This window comes from Solea senegalensis, linkage group LG7 (assembly GCF_019176455.1).
Source record: "Solea senegalensis isolate Sse05_10M linkage group LG7, IFAPA_SoseM_1, whole genome shotgun sequence".
NCBI lineage: Eukaryota > Metazoa > Chordata > Actinopteri > Pleuronectiformes > Soleidae > Solea > Solea senegalensis.
The window spans coordinates 26,718,192-26,740,147 of record NC_058027.1 but is presented as its reverse complement, the minus strand read 5'-3'; the positions used below and the strand labels follow the sequence as shown (position 1 = coordinate 26,740,147).

The window sequence follows — 21,956 nt, the reverse complement described above, 5'->3', positions numbered from 1 at the left end:
CCACACAGTCATGTTCGTCCCATCTGTTCTTTATTTATTGAAATACCAGATAATTCATATTGATGATAAATACGTACTTATGTAATGGCTGCATAGCTGAATGACACTACAGTCACTTGGCCCCCGTTTCTGGAAAGGAAGGCCAACTGTGCATGTGTTAAGCTTTAACAGGGCTTTAACTTTAAATAAGAAGCAACGCCACTAATTTTGAGAGGAGAATAGAAGCTTGGAAGCCATTTAAACATCCAAGGAAAACTTTTCTGATCGGACGACATTGTGACCTGCTTTGCTCCCGACTTTTCTCTGGGATAATTAATCAGTGAATCTACGACGCTCCTCCCAGTTAATGGAGGATTTCAACTTGATTGTGGCTAACTGTTTTTGAAAAAGCATGTCAGAAAAACTTCAGACTGTCAATAGACGTAGTAATCCAAAAGAAGTAAAGATAGAGAGGGAGCGAAAAAAAAGAAAAGAGAGAAATGTTTCCACATGCAAACTCGGAGCCAGGATGAAATGGCCCGTTCAAACATACTCTGTACTACTTCCATGGAAACATCAGGACTGGCACAACAACCTTGAAGTCAAAGCCAACAGAGAAGAGTCTCCGAACAGAAGAGGGAGTGTAAGAGGGTTTTTTTTTTTAAGCTTACATAAGTCTCTGTGAGGGTTATTGAACGGCTGAATCCAGAGATAATGAATCATTTCTGTGCCGGTGAAATAGACAGCGGTGGCAGGTGATCAGGGCCATACATCACGTGTGTTTTGTGGAATAATCCCTCGGCCAAAGCAGACAAAACGATTTAACAGGCAAAAATGTTTCCGTCATCCTGAAACTTATTTTTGTTTTTCGGAGCTCCGTCTCAACAATAACAACATTCTGGAGCCGAGACAGGACTCGTTAATTAAACCCCAGGCAGACCCGCTATTAACATCCTTCCTCGGTGATCAGGCCAAGGGCAACCGTTCACATCCGGAATTAAAACACGTCCTGGATGTGTCTCCTGTGACCACGTGGGATCCAATCTGGCTTCCCCTGCGTTGTATTCAAATACAAACTGACTCGATGCCTGCCCACGAGAACAAATGTAGGGTCTACTAAATGCTTAAATGTCAAACATAAGACAAGAAGAAGACGGTGACAGCTATGATTGCGTTGTAGGACCCATTTTCCCAAAACACGCCCTCAGAGTGTGGATAAAAAAGCCAATATGATACAGAACTTTTGTTAAAACCTGTTTGCACGGGCCTTGGGGTTATAAAAGAAATGTCAAAAAGACATCAATCAATTGACAATCAATGTGAAAAATGTGGCAAAAGCTAATAAATCAATGTATTAGCACAGATTAGTGTATTAAAAAAAAGAAAAACAAAAACATCCTGTAGCCATTTGTCTCAACACGTATTGATACTTTGGCTCCTACCAATAAGAAAGTGGCGCCCGTTGATTATTTCTCAGTACTGGTGTTAAACGAACCATTTGTGGTGGACCAGTCCCTCTGAAATGTTCAGTGATTGACGTGTGCTTCCAATTAAAAACAGCCACACATGCAGTTAAAATATTCTCTTACACATTATGCTACTTGCAGCTGGATCGCGAAGCCCAGAGGGGGTTGTATGACATGATTTGAGGACACCAGAGTCACTTCTGATGAGGGTGAGTAAACAGACGGAGGTCCACATGTCACATGATGCCTGAGGCGTTCAGGTGCATTGCCATGGGCAAAAACTGTTAAGGATTAAAAAACCTCCCATATTCTGAGCTAGGAAGCTCAGTGTGAACATTGATTTTAAACAATGCCGCCTGAAAATACAGTCATTAATAAAACGCAGCCAGCAGCTCGTCATTAATCACAAAAGAGGAGGCAAAGAGGAGTAAGCTAAGCACAACAGTCAATCAATGATGCTCTGTGAGCTGCTTTTAAAGAACGCAAATTATTTTGGTTCTTATTTACAGTTCAATGTACCACTCTGAAAAGTTCAAGTTTTTTGCTTTAATTTAATTACCTCCTACAAAACTAGACTTTTTAAAAGTCTGTTTGGAAGTCGAAGCTTTTTTTTTTTACAAATGAATTTCAGAAGATTAAGAACAATATTCCATCATTCTGGAGAGCACTTTGTCCAGGCTGCCAAATTATCCTGTAGTGTGAGGGATTAACAGATGTGATTTTAACGTCATCCAAGTTGCAAATCATAAATATTAATTATTATGCTTTATATTTACTACTGAACAACGATTGAGGGTGTGAGCCAATGAAAGTGGAAACAGATGTTGCGTACTTTGCGTTTTCTACCACTACTTTTTCTCAGCACAAAACATTGCGCATACACAACAGCTTCTAACTGGCGACACCAAGAGTCCACCCCCCCCATGTCCGTTTATATATTCTGAATTCACATTAAATCGAGTTTATGCAAGATCCCAAATCCCGGGAATCTCCTCCCTGAAATTGTGTGATTCACCGTGAAGTGCCATCGAGTTTGTGCTTTCTCACGATCGAAACATTGGGAATCTATTGGTTGCATCTGTGGTCAGATTTGAAAACCCTCTCGTGTGGGGCAGAACATTTGCACATGTGGAGGTGGTGTAACATTTTCTTCTTGCAGGTTGTTCACTGGGAGTTCATTGTTGTTTCGGGTAAAAAGGTAACTAGCTCAAAGGCTACATGACGAGGGCAGTCGCAGTGAGGGAATTTCCTCTGCAGTGATTTGGAGTGGATGAAGAGCACGAGTATAATATGATATGAGATGAATATGATATTACTGCACCCACTAAACATTTGGTAAGTGAATGCATTTAAACAAAAAGGCAGCTAGAATAATTTATAGGGCTCCGACTAACAATTAGCATTATAATCATTGAATATCTCGACTATTTTCTCAATTAATAGACAGTTCCTTGGTCCATAAATGTTGGAAAATGTTGAAAAATGTTCATCTGTGTTCCCCAATCCTCAAAATGACAATGCTCTCAAATGTCTTGTTTTGACCTCAAACCAGAATTATTCAGTTTTTATGATGTCTTTGTTACGTGGAGCACAAAAAACTCCTTATAATCAATTAATCGCCAATTATTGTACGTCTCTTGTCAAAATGAAAGACTTAATACCAAGAAAACCATTTAAAATTGTACATGAAACTTTATCCACAACCATATCTTTATTCAGTGTATTAAATTAAATACAAATTTAAAGATAAATCATTAAGATATGTATTTTGAATGCGAATAAAAACCAAGAAGGCCACATAATCACCGTGAGGTTCCTCTCAAAACTACACAGAAGCCAGCAAGTCATCATTTACTCAGGTCTAACTAGCTATTACTTTTATTTCTTTGGAAAGTGATGAATTTCCTTTCTTTAAAGGCTTTTTTGTTCCACATTCAGTAATAAATCTTTTAACATATTGGAGCACTGCAGCAAATAGTCAAAGAGCAGGAGTGCTTTATGACCAAAGTAGATTTATTTATCGTCTCAGGTTTTACAATATTAACTATATAATGACAAATCAATACTGCTATATTAAAAAAACACACAAAAAAAACCACATGGACCATGGAATGAGGTTCCATCCATAAAGCCTGTTTCTATTAGCCAATAAGAACGGCTGAGCCTCATCATACTCACTCTGCAGAACCATGCAGAACACCTTTAATGGTGTTACATGGACATGAAACATGTACGTTAAGATGGCAAACTGGAACAGACAAAGTGACAACAAATTACAGGATGAATAAGATACAAGAATATATAATTGAAATAGTACATACGAGGGAGGGCACAATACCACTTTTCTAGTCTGATAAAATGACCAATATCATAACTGTATAATATAACTGTGCGACAAATATTCTTCTCCCATAATGAAGAAATGAACAGCCCACAACACGACTCGGCTAAAATCACGACAGCAGACAACGAGACAACAAAATGGATATTTGTTTTACTTCTTTATGCATTCAATCCTTCGTGAGAATGTTTGTTTTAATTTGCTGTTGAAAAATCAACTTTTGATAAGTTTTGTGAGTATATCAGACTAACGGTTTAAAGTCGTCACTTGATATGAAAAATCCTGATATCTGCTTGATCAAACTCGAACCTTAAAATCCTGTTTGAGTTCAAAATATACAGCACAGAAGCTCATCAGACCATCTTAAGCAGTTCCTAAATGGTCAAGCAGAGTGAGTTCTGGCCTAAGATACATTTAGAATGCGATGTTTTGTTGTTTAGCTGTGAAAATGAAGAACACATTTTTTGTGACGTTTTATGGTCCACAAAATGATCATCATTTTGAGGTTTGAGAAACACAGATCAACATTTTATACCACAAAACATAATTAAGAAAATAATGGACACATTCATCAATCATACAAATGATCATTAGCTGCGGCCCGAAATCACATAACATGCAAACTTTGTTTGAACTTCGTGGATCTAAAAAAGAAAAAACATAATCGAGAACTAATTGTACCTTTTATTACTTTTGACTGTTAAACTGCAAATCATAAGCTCATCAAGCGCAGTGATGACTAAACTCACACCGTAACGTCACGTACAACACCGCTCCTTTGTGATTTTATTCCATTTCTAAGAAACAGACACAAAACTAATACTTCCATAAATTCAAACTAATCTCTTGGTTTTAAGTGTTGTAATCTTTACTGAGACCATGAGGTAAATTCGCACATCATCCACTTGGCTCACACCGATAGTTCTGCCAACCATGTCCACATCGTGCGGCACTGACGGAATAAACCCAGAGCTCACGTGCTTCGTTTTTGTTTCTATAATCTTTTAATAAAAAGCACTGGAACTCGACTCTGGGCTGCGTTTCAACCGCCGACCGCAACCATTCGTACTAATGTGATGAGTCGAGTGCGAGCGTAATGAAAGGAAATCATGCTCATAAAAACCGGCTCATTGGAAGAGCCGACAAAGCAGTGACCCTCTTCATCCACTTTCAGGACACACTTCCTTATTTTGTTTTTGTTACAATAATGAATCTCAGTTGAGTTTCAAAATGGGACTTGGAAGAACTGTTGGAAATTTGGAAGTGGAAAGTTTCTTTAAAGTTCAGGTTTTTTTTTTGAAGTGTGGTTGTGCAAGGTACTGACTGAGGCACCAGAAAAAATTATTTTCGCCACGAAACAAAAGGCTTTTGCTGTTTTTTGCTCACAATGGTTTGTGTTACCAGTTTTTCCCCTAGCATTATATTAGGGTTATTAAATTATATCACCGTTATATTTTGGTCATACCACCCAGCACTAACTATCTAACTAACTATACATACAAGCTGTAAACCTAGGCAAAACACTGCTCACTACATCTAAACCTCTCACTCTCCCACACCGAAGTCCATAGAGAAAATCTGTGATTTTATATCACCGCCCACAGGAGTTGTTGACCCATTGCTGCCTCCATCACTGTGACTTTGGTGCTGGAAAGTGAGACTTTTACAAACTTAAGTTTCCTGTTGGAAAAGGCCATTGATAATGCAGCAAACACATTCTTTAGATGTTATATATTTAAGCAGACGTAGGTTTTATGAGGCGAGTCGGCTCAAAGTTGTTGTTTTTCTTGCATTTCCGCTGGCAGACGTGTCTCCGTGTTTCAGGCTAGTTCATGGCAACAACTGCGTGCGCGGTGAAGTCGGCGCTGACAAAGTGTCACTCAGTACCTCACACGCCCACCACTTCAAACAAAACTTAAACCATCACTTTAAAAAAGCCTGCCGTCTTGAGACATCATTTTTGAGAGTAAAAACAAACTCATTAAGCAATAATCGAGTCAAATGTCAAGTCAACTGACTTTTGAGAGCACACCAAAAAATCTTTTATCTTTAAATAATTTATCTTTTCTGCCCTGAAGGCTGAGTAACAGAACTTCCATTATCAAGCTGCAGTTTAAGGCCACAGTCTGAATGATTTTCCATAAATGTAATTAAAGAGATATTGAGTAAACAAACCCGAGGTGCTTAGCTCCCCTAAGGACAGTCTAACGATCAGCACTGTTAAACTGAATGCCTGGGCAGCTCACTCTACAAAGGGTTGGGCAGCAATTACATTTTTCATTTTAAAAAGGTAGGTGGGACGAGACACTAATGCTTTCCTTTCATTTACTTTTTGACTTTCTGTCTTGTGGGACGTTAATCTGAGGCATGTATTCAATGGGAAATCTATGGTTCTGCCTCGCGATCCACCTTTTGCTCTTGTTTTAATACGACAGCAAAGTGACGCAGGGAAATTACACCGTCAGCTCGCTTTCATTCAGTCTACATAACTTTGAGAGGGATTCAGTAATACAACACAACACAGGCATTGCTTATGGTTTATATCTCGTATTGTCGTTTATTGATCTGGGACCAAATCTCGACAGTGAACTGTAGGGGTCAAGAAGCTCTGCGTAAAGTTTCGGAGTACATCATTTTGCGACACCACCGTAAACATCCTTCATCCTCAACGTCATGAAACCTCACTGCCAACGCCCCCGAACAATTATCCTTCTCATGAGTTGTACGTCAAGGAACTTGTGTTTTCTAAGTGATGTATAAATAAAATGATGATTCAGAAAAGATACGAACATAAGCGATCTAAATATTTATACAATACCGAAATGACAACCTCAAATATCTACCGATACTCACATCAGACAGTCTACTTAACAGACTTGCTGTTACTGGTGTGTTTATCATGGTAAATGTCTCTATAAAACAGGCGGCATGTGTTTAGTTAAAGTGTAACTAAACTTCCTGATCTGAGGCTAACTCCACCCAACGCCTGATTTAAAACAATAAAAATAAAATAAAAAATGCCAGGAAGTGGGCAGGGAGCTGTGCGTGACAGGGGTGTAGACAGAAGGGTGAGGGAGCACCACAGGGGGCGTGGTTATCTCTATAATGTAGAGATGACACATCATGTGTGCCTTTAGTCGTCAGTCATTGCAGTTCTGTGTGCAATGAGTGCGAGGGTGTCATAGGGAGTAGGAACCAATCCCAGCTGACATAGGCAGGGTACATCCTGGACAGGTTGCCAATCCAACACAGGGCAAACAGAGACTCACACTCACATCAAGCCCGTTTTTATGTTACACGAGGGCGGGGTTTGGCCAGAAGAGGATGAGGTCAGTATCAACCTTAAATGTGACTCTTAAATGTGACTCAGTGTTTATTTTATTTTTTATATTCATCTGATATGTTGCACTTCTTGATAATTACGTGCGACTGCTGACTTTAAATCAGATTGCCACTCAGGGATGATAAAATAAAGATACCTTGAACCTTGAAAGAGCAATCCAGTGACGAAAGAGCAGGGTGCGCCTGCCATTGGAAACATTTAATAGTGTTTGGTCAGCTATGCAACATAAACTAAACACAATTCACTGTCAGGATTTAGACCTAAATCAATGAACAACATTAAGAGACACTAAATACATATACAACATATACATTGGTTCACCTGAAAAAAAAGTGTTTAGATACACGTCCAGCATTTATGTAATGTTTAGGGTTTACAGATCATATTCAATTGTATGTACCCAATATTCTATTCAGCGATTTTGGCCAGTATCAGATCCATATTTGCTCATCCCTTGCAATAAATGTTGATTCTTTCTCTTTTTAAATAAATAGTTGGGCCCAAAACACCAAACTGTTGAAATTGAAATAACATATTTTATTTTTTCTGTGTCCGCATGAACCAGTGATGCCCAAAGACTAGGTCAGGACCCACAGATGGGTCGTAGGGAGATTTTTTTTGCGGAATTTCCCTAACCTTTTAGTCCACATTGATGTGTGTTTTAAATAACATCTATAAAACATATTGTGAATAGGGTCACGATAGTTTGACCTCTTTTAAAAGTGGGTCCTTATTAGGGGTGGGAATCACAGGGCAGCTGACGATGCAATGCACAATACGAGGTCCACGATACCCATAATATCACAACACAACAATTATGTGATGATCAATACTGCAAGACAATCATATAGTGATACATCGCGATATAGGTCAAAGGAAACAGATTCTCCACCATTATCCCCCCGTACACTCACTCTTCTTCAGCCAGTTTTGGTGAGTGAAACTGGCAGGGACTGTTTCCTTTTAATGCCCTGACATGGATTGATTCTTGTATTGCACATGAAGGACAAAGATATTGATATTTTGACCCACCACTCATCCTCATATATACAGTGAGCCTAACACTGGCCAAAACAAACACACATTAGCATCACAATATCGCATATCGTCTGTTCTAATATCGTGCACATCGATTGGGTACTCACTTGTTCCTCAGGACCTGCCAGGCCGCTTCGATGTCCGCGTACAGGTTCTTCTCGGACGGTTTCCCGGTGCTCACTCCGTAGCCTGAGTAATCGTAGGAGAAGACGTTGCAGTTGATCCTGGAGCCGAGGCCGATGTAGAAGCTGCACATCTGCCCCAGGTCCACGGCGTTGCCGTGGGAGAACAGCAGCGTGTAGCGGCTGTTGGGGGCGCAGCGCACGAACATGCAGCCTATCCGGTTACCGCGGGTGCTCCGGGTGGTGAACACCTCCACGGCGTCGAGCTCCCGCTGTGAGTATTGCCAGTCCGCCCGCTCGGTTAAATGCAAGCTGGTGACGCCGTTAGCGTCGCTGTGCACAGAGTATGTGGGCTCCGGCGGGAGGAAAGCTAGCTTAGCCGCGATGCGGCTGGGACAGGGCGGACAACAGAAGAGCCAGCACAGCTCACCGATAGAAAACCCGTTCATCCTGGGGCCTTGCTCGGGCATTTAGACGCCGGAATCCCGGTGTAATCGCTTCAGGAAAAAAAACCCTCTCAAAACACAATCACCGTTGGCTTCAGCTCCTATTCCTCTGCCATGAACCGCCTTCAGAGCGAGCAGCGCCGGCTGACAGGTGGCTCGTCGTCTCGGCTTAGCAGCTAACAGGCTAACAAGTGGCTAACAGCAGAAAAAGAAAACTGACGTCAGGCTGAGGATAAGAGATTCAACACGAGATGAAAACACGTCATTTCACGTTAATTCACAGCGCTAAACATTAAAGAGACTCGTGTCAGCGACGGAATTCAGACTGTTTTCACACATGACATTTGCCGCACGCCAGGATTTGTAGCAGTACACAGCCATTACTCCTCCATGGAAGCGAGTCGGATTTCCGGTTTCACCGGATATCCTTGTTTTTGTTTGTTTGTTTTTTCCCCAGGACATTTATTCATTCATTCATTCATTCATTCATTTATTAATAGGTTCCCGAGCACTTCCACACACACACACACACACACACGGTGATGTAAAGTCACGTTGGAACTCCTGGAGTTAATAAATTGGTTCTCAAATCAGAAATGGCGAAATGTTTTATAAAATAAGCGGAATACATAAAAGTGGCGCAGAACGGCTCAGTAGCGCCCCCAACGGCGATACCCGGTAGGAACAAAGGCAACGCTATAAAAGCGTTTCTAACCCTAAAAAATAACTTTTAAAATGGCTGTTTTAACAAGATTTTAGAAATAAAAATAGATTTAAAAATAATAATAACATACTTACATTATTTTTAAGACAATAAAATAAAAATACATTAGTATTTCATTTCATTAAAAATTAAATCAAACACCAGAAACTTTGGCAGTGAGTGATGAAGACAAATGGACACGAATTGAGGTCTCTGAGTGAGTGAGAAAGTTCAAGCATTTGTGACCTTTGACCCATGTTGACTGATACATTGTGTTTACATATTTTGTTTTGCCCTTAATTAAAAACAATGCAGGTGAGATTTGTGAACCTTTAACCTTTAAACCCAATTCTCACCCTAAAACCAGAGCTTGACCCTGAAAAAGCTCTTTAAAGTTGTGTGGCCCAGACAAAATGTCCTCACAAAGACATAAACACACTCTCTAACAGTCGCGTGGGGACAGGACAGCTGCGTCTGCTGCAGCCCGGAGGCAGAGATCCATTATTGCGAGCTGGTCTAACGTGTTGAGTCTGGGACGAACGCCGTCTGTCTGATGTTTGTTGTGCAGTAGAATTTTCACCAGAGGCTGAAATAAAAACGCGTCTGCACAAACACGTTCCCGCCTCCGTCACAGACACACAATCATTTATGAAGATAATATAAAAAAATCCTTCACCTGCCGACGACAGACATTTCATTAGAGTGAATGATTCTGGCTCCTCCTGCTCACACTGAAGTGACCCGGGGGGGAACACTCAAAACCCAAATTACCTCCTGTTGGTAACAGTGTGTGTGTGTGTGTGTGTGTGTCTTCCTGTGCTCGTGAGGACAAATTCACAGCCGTTACTGTGATGACGTCTCACCTGAGGGTCGGCAGTTTGATCCCCTGCTCCTCCAGTCAAAATGTCTGGTGTCAGCAGTGAGACAGTGAATTTACATGATGTTAAATGTTACTTATGGATGAATAACGGCTGTGAAGTAAACGCGGAGAAAAACTGATTTCTGGGAAAATGTTCGTATTTTTCTTTGCCTAAAAAGAAAAAACGATCTTGAAGAGGAAGTTCTGCTTTCTTCTTAAGTTCCCAGAGGAACATAGGCCAGTGTGTGAGAACGTTAAAGCACCTGTGACCTTTGACCCATGTTGACTGAATTAAAAACAATTCAGGTGAGAGTTGTGTTCTTTTGTCCTTTTAGCGCGACACAAGAAAAACAACCCGTAAAAAAGCAACTTTCACATTTCAGAACTCTTTCCACCGCTGCCATTACACAAAAAACACCTTAACTATCCCTTAAGTGTCAGGGTAAGTGGCTGGAGAAAGCCTTATGTGTCGACACAACGACACAAAGAAGGAAAGTTTAATTTCTTGCGATTCCTTGGCTCATTATGGAGCCTGTGTTGTTGTTTTTGTTGTTGTTTACATCACAGTGCTCATCATTAGCAGTGTGTGTAACAGTGTCGTCTCTCAGCTGCCCCCCCTCCTCTCTCCCCCCTCCTCTCTCCCCCCGTGTGAGAGTAAACAGGCTTTTATTGCTCGTGTATTATCATAATAAGATAAAAGCCGAGTTAACCTGACGCTGCGATGAAAGCTGCTTCTCATAAACGACACCTCGGCTCTCAGAGGCTCATATTCACTGCAGTCACAGTGTTTCATCGTCATCATCATCAACAACAACAACAACACAAGACGTCCTGACGAAGACGAGCAGCTTCATCTGTCCTCACCGTCCTCATATTGTTGTTTTTGTGTTTGTTGACGGACGAAACGGAACGACTCATCAAGAAGACGTAAATGACTCACTGTCCCTGCACCAAAGTCGAGGCGGGAGATCGTTCAGGAGAGTGAGCGCAGTTTATAAATAATATGATATTCATTTGCTGGTTTCAATGGCGCCGGTGCCGAGGCTGCCTAGGTTCTGCCTCATTAGGACCAGGTTTTGGTCTCCATGAGGACACTCAAAGACGTGATTCATGTCCAAAACCCTTACCCTAAAAACCCATTACCCTTAATCATGACGACTTCCTCAGTGCCTGACCCTTAACTTAAACCCTGAAACTAAGTCTTACGCCTCAAAAAGATCCTTTAAAGACGTGAGGACAAGACAAAATGTCCTCACAAAGACAGAATTGAGTTATATCCACACACACACACACACACACTGTTGTTATTCAAACGTGAGCTGAAACATTTCTTTTTTCCTGCAGCAGCAGCAGCAGAGTGAGGATGCAGAATGAAGACGTCCTCTCTGTCTCTGTCTCAGTGTCTCCGTCTCTTGGCAGAATGTCAGAGGATAATAATCAGATCAGAGTGCGTGTCATGTCAGGAAAGAATGTGGGAAACTATTTGTTTTCAAATTGTCGACCACTTTGTTAAAGAGTCTGAGGGAAGGTGTTAAATGTGACACACACACACACACACACTGGGTTTTTGTCCGGTTTCCTCACACAGTGTGAAATCATGCAGATTTAGGGACAAGGTCGACCGGACACAGGTTTGTTTGTCTCTCTGTGTCCCTGTGATGGTCTGGTGACCTCGTCCAGGCTGTGAGCCCCGCCTTACGCCATGTCAGCTCTAATTTAGAGGAAACCAGACGACGAATCACCGCAGCGTGTGATTGACAGCTGCTGTCGTTCAGGCCGAGTTGACGACAACGACGTCCACTTTTCCATCTCAGGTGTGAATGAGGAGACGTCGCCTCTCGTCATGTCAAGTGTTTCCACTGCAAGCTTTCACACACACGCCATTCACCTCAGTGATGGACACTTTTTAAAGACAATCTCACACACACGCACGTGTCCAGACCTGCCGTCACTCATGTTCCCACATGGACACGTCGTAATAATTGGACGTGTTTCCCGCTGACAGACGTGATCAGTGAGTGACGGACGTCTGCGAAACCCAAAACAAACGTCGCAGAGCTTCTTCGTTCTTCACATTCTTTGTAAATTACAGCTCCGCAGTGTCTCCGTGTCTCACAGTCTCTTTTTTCGGTCACTGGAATTACAACTAAGCGTTTGGACGAGTTAGCTCATTTATGTAGAGTGCAAATCGCCAAAATGGACGCCAAAATTAAAAATGGCTGACTTCCTGTTGAGTTGAGGCCGTGTTTATGGGCGACTTTTTTGTTCGTCTTGGCCTAAGGCATTTTTCCACCAAATTTCAGGACTAAATTTTGCCTCTGTTTTCACCTTAGGGGGTGCTATAGAGCCCTTGAGCAACACATAGGTCCGGGAACTATTTCAATATCGCATTTTCGCCAGACCTGACATCCATGCCAAGTTTCAGGAGGTTTTATGCACGTTAACCCGCCCAAAAATGACTGCAAAGCCAGTTATAATAATAATAATGTGAAGGATTACTTCACATTATTATATTTATATTTGTATATATATATATATATATATATATTATATTATATTCTATATATTTATTATAATAAAAACACAACAAGAACAATAAAGACAAGTGTGAATAAGCAGAGAATAAAAGTTTGAAATGAAGCCACGTAAACCAATAAGAATTTATTGTCACAAGCACAATTTGTTACACAAAAATAATGGAGGGTCACATTTACACAATTTTGTACAGGTCTAGAACTCAATGTACAATGAAGAGAGAGAGGCGCTAACTAAATACCGATAAACCGTTAAATATGTAGTCACATCGCACACAATATCATTAAAACCTACACAAAAGAACATGTACTGTGTGAAAGTAACACGAGTCGACATTAAAAAGTCACATTATTTACAATAAAGGAAAAAACAAAACAAACAAAAACAAACAAACAAACATCAATTTGAGATCAGTTTTTAGCAAAAAGGACTCGATGTCTGCTCGCGGTTCCTTCGTCCGTTCGTCAGAGAACATTTTACAATCCGTCATGAACAAAAAAAAAGTTTTATTCAGTCTCTTAAACAGTTTGAAAAGATTATAAAGTCATTAAGTGGAGGAGCCAGAGCTGAAGAACATCAAATAACACGAGTAAATACTGCGACTTTGCTTGGACTTTATGGCGTTTTTTTTCCCTTCTTTAATGCAGGCTGGTGAGATTAGCGGTTAGCTCCATGAAGTGCACTTTAAGCCTTAGCTTAGCATGTGTGTCTGTGATGAGTTTGTTTTGTTTCGTGTGGACGCGGAATCGTCCCGTTTTCAAGTTTCTACGTCATGAGTTTGGCGTTGGCAGCAGGTGGCGCAGGCGAGCAGCGTCTTCAGCAACACTCGGTACATTTACGCGACAAATTATCGTTAAAGTGTCTTGAAATTTCCCTTAGAAAAACATCTCAAAGACAGTGCGGTTCAACTAAACTCAAACTAGCCTGGGCGCTAAGCATGTGATCCACAGTTAGCACCCACGCGGATTTGGATGCACTAATAAAACAAAACTGCGAGAAAAACATCGCAAAATCCAGACCGGTGCATTTTATGACCGATGTGGAGACTGAAATTATGCTACGTCAGAATTCAATGCTGATAGAAGTGAGGAATGGTCGCTTGACATGCTAACAAACTAGCCACAAGCTAAATCTGCTTTGGTCTATAACATGGTCGATCAAGAAGAAAGTTAGCATATTGCCACGATTCCCTTTTAGAAAAACACATGCTAACAATTAGCTGCCCACTAAAGTTGTTTTCATCTATGATGTAATAAAACCACACCCACAAATGGCCAAATACTGACCAGACGAAAGTTAGCATAGTGCCACCTAGCATAGTGGAGTCAGACACACTAATAATAATAATAATCTGATTCCCCGACAGAAAAAAGAAGGAATGACGCACGGCATGCTAACAACTAGCCACCATGCTAATCTACTTTAATCAACAAGAAACTGCCAAATACTGACGAGATGAAAGCTACCATAGCGCCACCTGGTGTAGCAGAGATTATGGACGCAATTAATTTAACAAAAATGATTCCCTGATGGACAGGTACAGGCTAACAACTGGCCACCAGCTTACGTTGTTTTGGTAAAAGTCGTAACACCCAATACAGACAAGACGAAAGATGTCGCCACGTAGCGTTGCAAAGAAGGACACATTTTATTCATTCAGTAAATTAATTTTTTTTTTTTTTTAAAAAAAAGGGACACATGCTAGCTGCCAGCTAAAGTGGTTTTTGGTAGTAGATTGACCAGAAACTGCCAAATACTAACGAGATGAAAGTTAGCATATCGCCATCTAGCGTTGCGGAGTCAGAAACGTGTTTACGCGCTTGTTCACCATGACGCGACGTAGTTGCCGTTGTAGCTCCAATGAAGTGTTCATGGAAATGTACTGAGAGTGTGTGTGTGTGTTCATGAGCAGTGTTGTTGACTGGCGCCCTCTACAGGAGATAAGAGCTCAGCTTGTGATCTGAACTACAGCGTAACAGCAGTCTGGATTTTGCAGACGTCATTCGGAGAATCTCAACACCATTGCGACGTGACAGAAAAGCGCACCGTTGTCGTGTGACAAATTTGCGTCGTATCCGGCGGGAACACAGCATTACAGTGAATGCCCACCCATAGAGGGCGCTACAGTTCTATGTAGAGATTAAAATGTTCCAGTTGCGAGTTTCTACCTTTATCAACGTCTAAACAATCCTGGTGAGTCGACGTCGACGAGCCATGAGACGAAAAAATTTGACACCGACACTTCCCACAAACCATTGCAAATTATTATTTTGCAGTGACGGCCAACTGTTCTTCTTGAATTTAACTCGTGTTTGCGATTTATTGTAATTTGAATGTTTGCTTTGGAGCGAAAATCAAGTATTACGTGACGAGTAATCCTATGAAAGCAAACATGACAACATTTATTATCACTGTTCGTCACGTGAGGTTGCTCACTTGTTGCGCTAACAGGAATTTTACCTTAAATTTAATTTTAACCCCTTAGTTAAGATTTATGTGTACATGTTTCAAACAACATGCATAAAATGGAGTTTAATTAGTTTTCTGCCACATATCTTGCGATGTTTGATAAAACACGGCAAGTGTTACAGATGTGGCTGTAAAATTAGCAGCGACATTGCGCAAATTTGTTCTAGCCGCGATGTATATCGCGATTTGGGCCACGACAGTTTGCCATCTTTAAAAACAGTCTAGAAATATTTGGAAACAATGGTTTACAGTGCGTTAAAAAGGGGGCAATCGGATTTTTGCCGTTGCCGTAAAACATTTGCGCGCTAGCGGCGAGCTCCGCCAATCAGAAACGTTGCTTTTACAGCGGAGGATTGTGGGTAGTGAAGTGCATCTCCTTGGGATTGTGAATTAAACACTTCACCTCAAAAACAGAGTTGAAGTGAACTGTATTTCTTGAACTTGTGGCTTCAAATAACACTGATTTACAATCTCGCAGCTTGAGTCGACCTCAGATATTACGTCCAGAAACAAAAACATAAATATAGATGTCAAAAAACGTTAACTTTGCTGTGTTTTCTCCGCGTGGTTGAGCGTCGTGTCCCAGAGACACGGACACATGATCACAGTGCCTGTTGAGCAACAGCTTAAATATTTGGGGGGGGGAAACTTCACACCGGACTGAATTCCTCAGCAGATAAGTAATGACAGATTACGTGCCGCGTAACTTCTATTTACAGCTCAGTGACGCGATAGCAACATGGCCCGCGCCCAAACGCTGAGCGATCCAATAAACGTGAGATGATAAATAAATGCTTATCAGGCGGATTTTCCTGCTGACAGAAGCCGGCGAGGGTGAATTTCTCAACATGAACCTAAAATATTAATAAAGGGACAGTCTAGGGTTTGTAAAGCACTCACTCCGCCACACCAAAGTCCATAGAGAAATTAGTGATTTTAGCTCATGAGGACACAGCAGCTGCTGCTTATGTAATGTTGATGAATCTTAGTGAAGGATTTCAAACACTGAAAATCACAAAATAACACTCTACAACTTACTGATGGAGGCAGCGGTGGAACCTTTTTTTACGACCCTGACGTAAAATCATGTTTTTTCACTAACAGCCAGTGCTTTTCATGTCAGTCCCTCATAACCACATTTCAAAACCCCCCCAAATGATCACATTAACATCATAATATGACACAATTATGACAAATAATAGGCAAAATGACTTAAATCAGTGTTTTTTTTTTATGACTATTTTGAAAATGTGTCACGGCTGCTTTTGAGTTAAACCTTCACTTATCAGGTGTAATCTCGAGAGGAAGTGTGAAAAATCCAGGGATAATCTCTGCGGTCGCGCTGCTGCTGCCGCCACCGCCTGTTAGAAAAAGCTTGAGAGTGAACGTCCGTCAGAAAACGAGTACTGCATGTGTACAGGTGCAGGTCATGCTGTGTGTGTGTGTGTGTGTGTGTGTGAAAGAGTGAAAAGTGCACATCAGCCACGTGTTGGTGATCCATCACCGTACAGCACAGGTCAAAGGTTTGAGAACAGCTCGATTTTTAATGAGATTACTGCGAGCAGGGAACAAATACAGGAAGCTGACCAAACAGTCTTCATTTGTTCGGCTCATTTGAAATCATAACTTCAAGCATTTCATTCGTTCCACAGCCTTGGTGAGGTTTTGTTACTCTCCCACACCAAAGTCCATAGAGAAAATCATCGTTTTTAAGCCTGTGGAGACACACGAGCTGCTGCTCTATCACAAGCATGTTTGGTAAAGGTTTTGTCACTCACGTAAATCCAAACTAAGAATTTCAAACGCCGACTTCACAAAATGATACCAGTGAACGTACCGACGGCAGCGGATTAACGACTCCTGTGAGCTGTGATGTTTTTCTCCATGGACTTCTGAAGAAGAAGAAAGCAAGTATTTTTGCTGATTTCGGCATTATTTTTTGTTTCCGTTGGCCAGTTCTGCTTCGTACCATTCAAAAGGTTTTTTCCACTGAAGTTGAAATGAGGAAATCTAAACAAAAACAGGTTGTTCTTAAACTTTTGACCCGTTCTTTAAAAGAGAAGACGAGAGAACATGAGAGATGAATACAAACATTAGTCCAGTTCTGAGAGGGGGAGTGATAGAAAGGGAGAGGAGGGGGGTTACTCGGAGAAGGGTGGGAACATGCCGAGGTCAGCAAAGTCCTCGATGTTGTAGTTGGCTGTTCCCTGGGTGGGATCTCCAGCCATGGGTAACATGTCCTGCGGAGACACAGGGAGGAAGGGTCAGGGGTGTGCTGAGGACACGGTGCGGCTCTTATCAGACAAATCACACACACACACAGCCAAAACCAGCAGCGTCTGAGGCTACATCCTCACAACTCTACGTCCAAAGCTGCTCCCTCAAACTTTCACCGTCCACACTTTCACCGAGTGTTTTACAGCTTTTACTGCAATATTGAAAACACCAGTGACACCACTTTAGTTTTGAATAGTGAGTCAAAAGTCACCGTGAATTATTCACAATGGTGCCAACTGTTAGATTTCGGGTGATTTTCTGACAACATACAGTATCTGAAATCCTTTCAACGTCCTCAAGGTGTGTCCACACTATTCAGTTTTCATTCAAATCAAAGTGTGGAGATTTTCTACAGTTAACTAACATCATTTAAGTGTAAATTTCAGGCTGCATCCACACTACTGAGTCCTTCTGTTCTCGACCTGGTGTCCACACTAGCCTGAAATCTGAGAAGTTAGAAAACACCTTTTTTTTTTTGCTCCATTTAGCTTGGACACAATAATACATCTACATTATCGACATTCACTTCCTGACTTAATCCGGATTAAATTTTGAAGTTCACACTAACGCATAAACTTTCACCGTAGTTAATTCTTGTTATGAGAACTTGAGTAGTGAGTAACTTTTAAGTTTTCAGGTGTGTTAGTGTGGATGCAGAAAACGGCAGACGCTGCACTGAAATGTGTTTTCAATTCATTAAAATGAAAACAATGTAGTGTATTAATATATATGTATATATGTATATATATATATATATATATATATATATATATATATATATATATATATATATATACACACATATATGTATGTACATATATATATACATATACATACATATGTACTGTATATTTGAGAGGACGTATAAACTAAAAACACACCTGTACACATAATGTATTGTAGTAACGGTGTTCCTTAGACCTAAACAGGTGTACACCTGGTTTTATGGTTAGGGATAGAATTCGGTTCAGGTTCTTTGTGTCCTCACTAGGACCGCTGTACTAGAATGTGTGTGTTACCTGGAAGACTTCTGTCTGGCTGGGGTTGGGATGTGTGTGTTGTTCCCCGGTCTGCTGGGAGTGATGCTGATTCTGCCACTGGGACCAGACCTCACTGGGACGACCCTGGAACTGGGCTCCACTCTGACTGCTCTCCCCCGACACATCTGGAAACACACACACACACACAGAGTGAGTGAGCGTGTGAAAGAGGAACACACACACACACACACACACACACACACACACACACACACACACACACACACACACACACACACACACACACACAGAGAGTGAGTGGCGTGTGAAACACACACACACACACACACACAGATCGAACCACCTTCTTCATCTTCTCCACCTGATGGACGGTTGTGATTATTCCTCACAACCATGATTCACAGAGCTTCAGTCAGAGGTTCAATGAGCATCAGTTTGCATCACAAAGACGCCAGAAAAACAAAAATAGCTTCAGTCTATCGTCTTTTTTTTAAACATTTGGAGGACACTCCAGCGCTAAACTGTCACCGTTCAGTCTCCAAGACAAACAGACGAGACACGAGTGGAAGCGTCGTTCTCGTGTTGGCAGACGTGCGGCTCAACTTGAATCTCAACATAAATCTCCGTCTGAGGGACGACGACCAGCTGACGGCGGCCTGGAGGCTTCCCTCGCTCCTCGTCTCATGTCTGACATAAACAAACGCAAATGTGAGACACGGCGTCTGTTTCTGTATAAAAGTGCGTCTAAGTTTGGCCTCGTGGAGTTCCTCTAGTCGTGTTTACTATGTTGAATGTACGGCTGCAACGACAAATGTGAATATTTTCTGGTTTCTTTGCTCCATGTAACAAAGAAATCCATGCATTTTGTCCACTGCCAGCTCCCATTGTTTCTAAACACCTCATTATGACCCGTTAAACTCCTGACCCGTCAGACGAGGTGCAGGTCTCAGCTGAGACCTGACAGCTGATTTAAGGAAAACCTCGGCCAAGGTTGTAAAAAAGCGATTTATGAGATTACGTGATGACCTCACCGATGCTACAACACTGGGAGGAAAAACAACACTGGCTTTCTAGGATGTTCATCGTATTTTGTTCAATGATGACATGATTTAATAACTCGTACACACACACACACACACACACACACACACATGTGTATGTAGTTACAATGCAATAGTCAATTTAAAGAGTTAAAAGTGAACTGAGGTTTTAACCTGCTAGATACAAGTCATGTTGAAATCTGCGTATATACAACAGCTGGTACATTATTTATATGACTTTACATAAGATTTAAATTAAAATGGATGTAGACTGTGTGCACAAAATGAATAAATAAAAAAACTCGCTGTTCATCTCAGACAAACTTAAAAACTTAGAAATCACTTAGAGTCGTTTTGGGAGGTTCCCAGAATTCTAAGGTAAATATGTTTTGTACTGTTCAAATTTCAAAATGTAAATGCTTAATTTCTTATTCATGTGTTTTTCTTCACTTTAAACTGTTATATACACTCTTGTAACATGGGATAAATAGAAATTTCTGGCCCTTTTATGGGTAAAATAAGCAAAAAATAAAAGGCCAGGCGGACGTTTTGAGGCTTTGGTGTTAAAGGGTTAAAGGAAACTTCTCACTCTTTCACAGTAAAAACACTCAGATCTATGCAGATACAGACAAAAACAAACCGAGGCAGCGCTGACAACAGACACACACACACACACACAAAAAGTAATTAACCAAACATGAGGGAGGACGGTCGTGTAAACATGAAGAGATAAGAGAACAACAGCAGCTCGTCATAGACGTGAGTGAAGGCTGAAGAGCAGCAACACAGAGAGAAAGAGATGAGCAACACTGTGTTCCTCCCTCATAACAATGTGACACGAAAACAAATCAGACCGAGAGCGGGAAAAAAGAAGAACAAATAAACGAGTCAGTCACAGAGAGAGAGAGAGAGAGAGGGAGGGAGAGAGAGAGAGATAATCCATTTGGATAATGTGTGTTTCCATTAAAAGGCCATCAACTAGTAGCAAAGTGGACATGCTTTATTCCTGCAGCTAAGTGGACAACAAACAATAAAAGTCCTGAGCAGCTGGTTAATGAGCCATCGTTGACACACACACACACACACACACACACACGCACACACACACAAAAAAAACCTCAACTTTTACTTCTCCACTGTCCGACTTTCACTCACACTCTGGTGCGAGGAAAGAAACGATGTGTTTACGAGTGTTTTGCTCCTTCAGAATAAAATGCCACCGCGAGTGCGCCACCCTTTCCTTTTAACGACAGAAATCGGCACTCGTTTGATGTGAAAAAGTGAAACTGACATCACACGCCGGGTCAGAACACCGGGTTCCGCGTGGATAGAAAGTCGATCCAATACAAAGTCGTAGATGAAGATTAACGATGAAGACGTGGACTCACCGAAGGCCGTGCTGCGGTTCGTCAGTCCTGAGTACGCGTTGCCGCTTGGAGAGGAAGTGGCGGGCGACGACAGAGGACTGTAGGAGGCCGGGTCCGTCTGGTAGCTGTGGCCGGAGCCGATACCAAATGGACTGGACTGGGCTTTACTGGACTGCAGAGCAACACAGACGCTGGTTACATATACAGACAAACAGCTATTCTGACAATGCATTTATCCGTCTGTGAATATTTCCTGGTTTCTTTGCTCCAAATAAGAAAAGAAACCATGAAAATGTAATCCTTTTTGGACAAAATAAGACATTTTATGCAGATAAATAGTCATAAATTAACAGATGTGTCGATTATTATCTGAATTAGAGCTATTTCAAGAGTTTCCGGGATTTTTCAGCTTCTTAAATGTGCACATTTTCTTTGGCTCCATCTTTGGCTGCATCAACCAAATCATTCAAACTGATAGACATCATCATTTTCAGCTTTGAAAAACACTGATAATCTGACATTTTCTGGATCAAACGATCACTCAATTCAATCGAGAGAATAATAAACGGATCAATCTAGGATGAAAATGACTGCACGCTGAATGAAGACAATATTAATTGAAGCCAATTAGTTCATCTACAACTTTGCCACTCGTGACAAATGATGTGAAACATAATGAGGATCCAGTTTCCGCCGGTTTTATCACTCATTATCTGGACAGTCGCAGTTTCATGACGGACTTCTGAACTGTTGACACCTGACACAGTGAACGGTTTCCTGGACGCGTCTCATTTGACTCGCGTTGTATGTAAACACGCACAGATGCCACTCTGTCTGCTCCCGAGGACACAATGTCTTCAGTTTGACTCGACAGATGTTTCAGGCACGAGCAAAGACTCACGTCTCACTCTCAGGTCTCTGCATCGACTCACCTTCATTTAAACAAAGACCTTAACCATCGACAGTTAAT

General features: G+C 41.4%; 2 protein-coding genes across 3 annotated transcripts in view; both read right to left on the bottom strand.

Moving 5' to 3' along the window:
* Positions 1–9,176, bottom strand: part of abhd17c (abhydrolase domain containing 17C, depalmitoylase) — a 27,730-nt gene extending 18,554 nt beyond the window's left edge. Inside the window, exon 1 of the mRNA XM_044030470.1 lies at positions 8,275–9,176. Within this exon, the coding sequence (XP_043886405.1) occupies positions 8,275–8,759 (485 nt within the window). The 5' untranslated portion in view covers positions 8,760–9,176. The remainder of the gene's footprint in view (positions 1–8,274) is intronic.
* Positions 9,177–12,943: 3,767 nt separating this feature from the next.
* The window catches only part of arnt2 (aryl-hydrocarbon receptor nuclear translocator 2), a 64,368-nt gene continuing 55,355 nt past the window's right edge, over positions 12,944–21,956 (bottom strand). For both annotated transcript variants that reach the window (XM_044030136.1, XM_044030138.1), the window contains 3 exons: positions 21,008–21,158; positions 18,598–18,743; positions 12,944–17,541 (listed from right to left, as the gene is read on the bottom strand). In XM_044030136.1, the coding sequence (XP_043886071.1) occupies positions 17,443–17,541; positions 18,598–18,743; positions 21,008–21,158 (396 nt within the window). In that variant the 3' untranslated portion in view covers positions 12,944–17,442. The remainder of the gene's footprint in view (positions 17,542–18,597; positions 18,744–21,007; positions 21,159–21,956) is intronic.